General features: G+C 39.3%; 1 protein-coding gene across 8 annotated transcripts; it reads right to left on the bottom strand.

Annotated features, from left to right (window-relative positions):
* Positions 1-224: 224 nt before the first annotated feature.
* LOC141816593 (exosome complex component RRP41-like) lies at positions 225-3539 on the bottom strand. Of its 8 annotated transcripts, none has more exons than XM_074704341.1 (6): positions 3080-3539; positions 2788-2982; positions 2051-2214; positions 1788-1866; positions 435-537; positions 225-350 (listed from the first exon to the last, which is right to left on the bottom strand). In XM_074704341.1, exons 2-6 carry the CDS (start codon positions 2838-2840, stop codon positions 225-227), a joined length of 525 nt encoding a protein of 174 aa, XP_074560442.1. In that variant the 5' UTR covers positions 2841-2982; positions 3080-3539. The 8 variants fall into 8 exon arrangements, with proteins under 8 accessions (XP_074560442.1, XP_074560448.1, XP_074560450.1 ...); XM_074704347.1 differs by lacking the exon at positions 2788-2982 and adding an exon at positions 2304-2331 and having other exon boundaries at positions 3265-3384; XM_074704349.1 differs by lacking the exon at positions 2788-2982 and adding an exon at positions 2318-2331 and having other exon boundaries at positions 3265-3322.
* Positions 3540-5162: the final 1623 nt, after the last annotated feature.

The raw sequence follows: 5162 nt of genomic DNA, 5'->3' as shown, positions 1-5162 counted from the left end.
ACATACTTGACAATTCTGCTTTTTTTACATGAAATAAATAAGTGGAAGACCCTATTCAAAGTGAACTATTATAATTTCATCCATGCAGGAGCCTTAAAAACGCTTCAATAACAAAGCATATGAAAATTAATATTGAAGACATAAAAGGCCAAGGGGGGTAAGAAAACAAGAATGTTATTAATGAGAAAACATCCACATAAACAACACAACATATGGAGGAGATACTAACCACCACCAGATTCCAGAACCAATGCAAAAACATCGATTGTAGTCTTTGGGAATGTTTCAAGAATGATAGCCCCTTCCAGGGCTTTATGAAGCATTGAAGAGTACTCCTTGTTATCTGTTCCCTGGAAGATGATAGATATAAGATGATACAGAACAGTTCATTATATCTCTTCGAGCAGAATATATGGAACATGAAGGTAAAATGCCTGTCCACGAATTGAAGTTGAAAAAGTTGCGTAAAGGACACTGCAGTTTAATCTTCCAGTATTGTTGTACAGCATAGCTTTCTTGCTCTCCCTTGGACCAAACCTAAACAAAATAATCATCAATAGCATGTGCAGATGTTAATCGAAAAGAACTTGCAGTATTTAGTAGAAAATGCATAGCAAACCAATTTTCAATTGGTCATCCTCGTGTCTTATCATACATACATAAGTGGTCAATAGTAATAGAGAAAGTCGGAAGAAAAGGCTGCATTCCTTGCAAACAAACAGATATTGTAGTAACAAGTACCACAAAATCCTTGGTCTTAGGGAGTTTATTCTGTTAAGCATATCTTAACATAATTTACTAATTTCACTTATTTTCTACTCTTTAAACTGTACAGGAACCGAATCTACTGGTGGAATACTACAAGTACTGATACAAAAAGCCAAACAATTGTTGCGTCGTTACTCGTTCACAAGCTCGAAAGTACATCAACAATCATAATCTGTAAAGATTACACCTTTTCTCTACTCAAAATTCAACACTGAAGTGGAAACAAGAATGACGACGGAGACCTACTACTATAATAAGGTGCTAGCCAGTTATGATGTTGCCTATAGTCCTCAAAAAAAGAATATAAGTTACCCGAGTTCCTTATTTCGCTATGTTGGGAGTGAGTTTCCCCATTCCATAAGTGTATCCTAATTGTCACTACCCACTAGATAATGAAACCCACTAGCTAATAAAACCTCTAGGAATTAAGTATAAAGTGCTTGCTCCATCTGTCCCCCTTATTCCATGCGTATCAAATAGCTAGCAGAGAGAATGACTCTTTATTTAATTTGGATGGAAATAAGAGAGAAAAGAAAATAAATGAAATGAAATGACCAATTTTTCTTGTTTACTTAGAGAAGGGATTATTTTTAGCTCTACGCAGAATATTGATACCTAGATATGGAGGATTAAATCTAGGCATCTAACGACTTAAGATAACAAATTGATGGTAGCGGAAAGAATTTAATGGTCATCATTCTCTATATTTTATTTCCGCCCAAAGAAAATATGTACAGAAATGAAGTTTACACATCTCCTACATACAAATAGGTAAATGAGAATATTCAGTGGCTTCAATTCCATCTAAGTAAACAAAATAAATGAAATGGAGTGGAAATTGATGATACAATTCACTTTCCTTTTTCTCTTCACTAAAACTATTACATTCCCCAACTATTTCTTCCCCTTTAATTAAACATGGCATTAGGTTTCCATCATTTTGCATTGACAATCTAAAGATCAAGCAGAACTCACAAAAAATGGTTTACTCTAGCACTAAAATAATGGAATTTACTTACACAGAGACGATGACCTTGGTCGCTCCAAACTCTGCGTAGGCAGATCCTGAGGCAGCATTAACAGCGCCAGTTCTGAGAACTGCAATACAGAAACAAGGTCAGTCCAGCACTAACATCTACGTTCAAGCAACAAGTTTGTCCGCGTAGTTGCAATACTAGAACAAAAGACCAATTCTAGACCATAGTCAAAACACCAAACACTTAACGAGTGAAATATAGAGCATGCTAGTATTGATCGAGAAGTTTAAAGAAGGCGCACGAACACGCTGGCCTGCACTGCTGAAAGGTTCGACCATCGGAACGACTCCAATCTGCTTCCTGGAACAGCCTCCGCTGCTGCCGCCGTCTTTTGCTGTCCGAGCTCTGAGACGGAGAATAAGTCGACATCGTCATAGCTATCGGCCTGCAATGCGTCGCCCAATTACAGCTGTCATGATAAAAGTAGTCCATATTAAGTTTATGTTAGAACTATTTCTATCTGGAACTATCTGTTAAAATTTCTCATGTTTTACTAACAGCCAAATTTTTACGTAGTTCTCAACTCTTAGAAAATTCTTCTGTTTTAATGAACAAAAGCGTTTACAGATGTTTCGAGTATGTAAACTAAGTTTATATAATGATTCTTAAATTCTTTACTTTTCTTAACAGTGAAATTTAAGACAATTTTTGCTCTTCCTTACAAGTCATATCCTAAACTAATCCATCAACAACTGAACAAACCCAACAGCATTGATCCAAAACCCAACAGCAAACAACTCTAATCTCAATCTAAGAATTAAATAAAATCAAATGCATTCAACAGATCACAGCTCCACTCGAATTCTAAACAAAACCGAACAACCTATCAGCACAAAAATCCCAACTAATTCTCAAGCTCATCTTCAACCTCCAAACAACACAACAAACCCTAACAGAATTCATACACATAGAACCTAACAGCAATCAATCCTAACCTCACCGAACCCACAGAATAGATCAGCCAAACCATAACAAAACTTACCTCATAGAACAATTTGTGAGGCGGCGGTAGAACAGAGTTTCTCCTCTCCTCATTTCTACCACGTATCTTTACTTCCTGATGGATCCAGATAGGAGTTGGTTCAGCCTAGGGAAAAGTATACGTCCAATGAACTTGGATCTGATGAGCAGGATGAAACTGAAGAAAACCTTTCAAAGGTTACAAGGCAAAAGGCAGCTGCTGCCAAGCAGTACATAAAAAAACATTACAAAAAACAGATGAAAAACTTGCAAGAACGCAAGGAAAGGCATTGTAAATTGGAGAAGAAACACACCCGTGATTAGGGTTGCGGAGTGGGGGTTTGCGATCGGAAGAAGAATGACGATCAGGTGGGAAGTGGGATTCCGACGGCGGCTCTCTCCTCCTCTGTTCAAGCGGTCGGCTGGGAGGAGCCCGATCGCAATCGGGAGCAAGAAGACCGCGGCGTAAGGTTCCGATCGTGAGTTCTGGTCGGCGCTCGTGCTTCTCCGACGGACGGCGCAAGGGAGAAGGGAGGCAGTGGGCTAGGGTTCCGACGTCTTCTCTCCCATGCGGCCGACGATCCTTATACCGAGCTCCTCCTGATTTCGTTGCCGGTGGAAGCAGGATCGCGAGAAGGTTTCTCGCGTGTGGGCGTGCGGTGGGCACTCTCCGAGAAGGTAAATCGCGAGATGGGCAGCGCAATCGGGATTGAGAAGAAGACTTGCCGCGCGATCGGGACGAGAAGAAGAAGAGAAGATCGCGATCTACCTACAGCCGAGTCGCGACCGTGGCTTTTAAAACCTCAACGTGTTTCGGTTTAACCTAATGGCTGAGTCAAAATGGGTTTATTGGGTTGATTAATTGGGCTTCTACAGTAAGTCTAATTTAAAGCCCAAATCCAATAACCTAAGCTTTAATTAATTAATCTTAATCATATTTAATTAGAAATAATAATTAAATTAAATCTGGATTAATTCTCCTTTAATCCTGTTAACCAATTAAATTATTTATAATTAAAATTTCTCGCATCTTACGAAAGAATTGGCCTTGCTTGCTTGAGAATTGATGTTAAGTCTCTGTCTTCGAGGCTTCTTTTTTAAAACTTTATTGGTTGGCTGAACATCCTTTTCGGTAGAATGATAAAGATCTGATAGCGTCAAATCCATGCTTGAATTCCTTTTTTTCGGCCAAGTGATCATTCAGTTCAGTCGATCGAATAAAATATTGTTCCGCCTTTCTATGTAGATTCATTAGCGGATCAAATAAACTTTTTCCTTGATCCACTTTTTCGATCGCCTGATCCTTAAGTTCGATCAATCGATCCTTAACTTTCCTTCCAAAGTCGGATCGCATCCCGCTTGATACACTTTTTCAATCGTTTGATCCTCAAGTTCGATCGACTGATCATCATCTTTGTTTCCGAGGTTGGATGGCATCCTGCTCAATCCACTACTCGGATCCATGTTCGGTCGCTTGATCCACAATGTCGGTCAACTAGTCAGGCCTTCGATCTTAGTCCCGACTGCGTACTAAGGTCCAATTAGATGATGTCAAGTTAGTTATGTATGTCATGTCAGTTATCAGTCGATCGAACCCGCTTGTTTATTCGCCTAAATCATTTGATCGAACTCTATTTTTCTACAAAACAGCATTATTACAATAAAATAATAAAAATAGTCCTATAAAATAGAGTTAACATATGCATGCTCAAATAATTTGACAGTAAAAACTGTCTGATCTAGACTTTGAAATATACGTTGGTCTCTTAGCCAGATCAACACCTAACTCAAAGGATTATCCTTGTCCTAAGACTAAGACACACCTCATTGTTTTCAATTAAGAAGGACCTCTCTGAACTTACCTTATTTACCTATCTGCTAAATATCCGATCTGTCCCCAACCTGCTCGAAAATCTACGGCTCGACTGGGGTAACGAGTCGTCTCGGTGATCGACTTCGTCCTCAGCTTCTAGGGGTCATAATAACACCTGATAGCATATACTGCCACTATAAATTTCTAGAACCTATAAAAAAGATATTAGAAATTTACTTACAATTGCTTGGAGAATTCATGCCGCTGGTTGTTCATCTCACAATTCGGATCAAGTAACCAAAATCTGATAAAACGATACGACTACAAACTTGGAATTAAAAACCCTAAAACTAAATGCGATGGGCAATCCTAACTTAAATACTTAACCTAATAAACATGCCTGGTAGGCCCGTTGCCACGACCCGGGAGGCCGTTCTGAATGGCATATGATCTGCCTCCGCTTTGGTTGTAGCATCAATGTGTTCGAATTCCGTGCTGAATCAGCTGGGTAGCTGAAGGAATACGGTCTACGTCCACTTTAGCTGAAGTTGACTCTGAAGCACTGACGACGACGGATGAACCGA

Source organism: Curcuma longa, unplaced genomic scaffold (genome assembly GCF_044706935.1).
Source record: "Curcuma longa cultivar G26 ecotype Majalengka, Jawa Barat unplaced genomic scaffold, ITB_CL_G26_1.1 contig_17342, whole genome shotgun sequence".
NCBI lineage: Eukaryota > Viridiplantae > Streptophyta > Magnoliopsida > Zingiberales > Zingiberaceae > Curcuma > Curcuma longa.
Note: the sequence above shows the minus strand (reverse complement) of the source record. Positions and strands in the feature narration are given on the sequence as shown.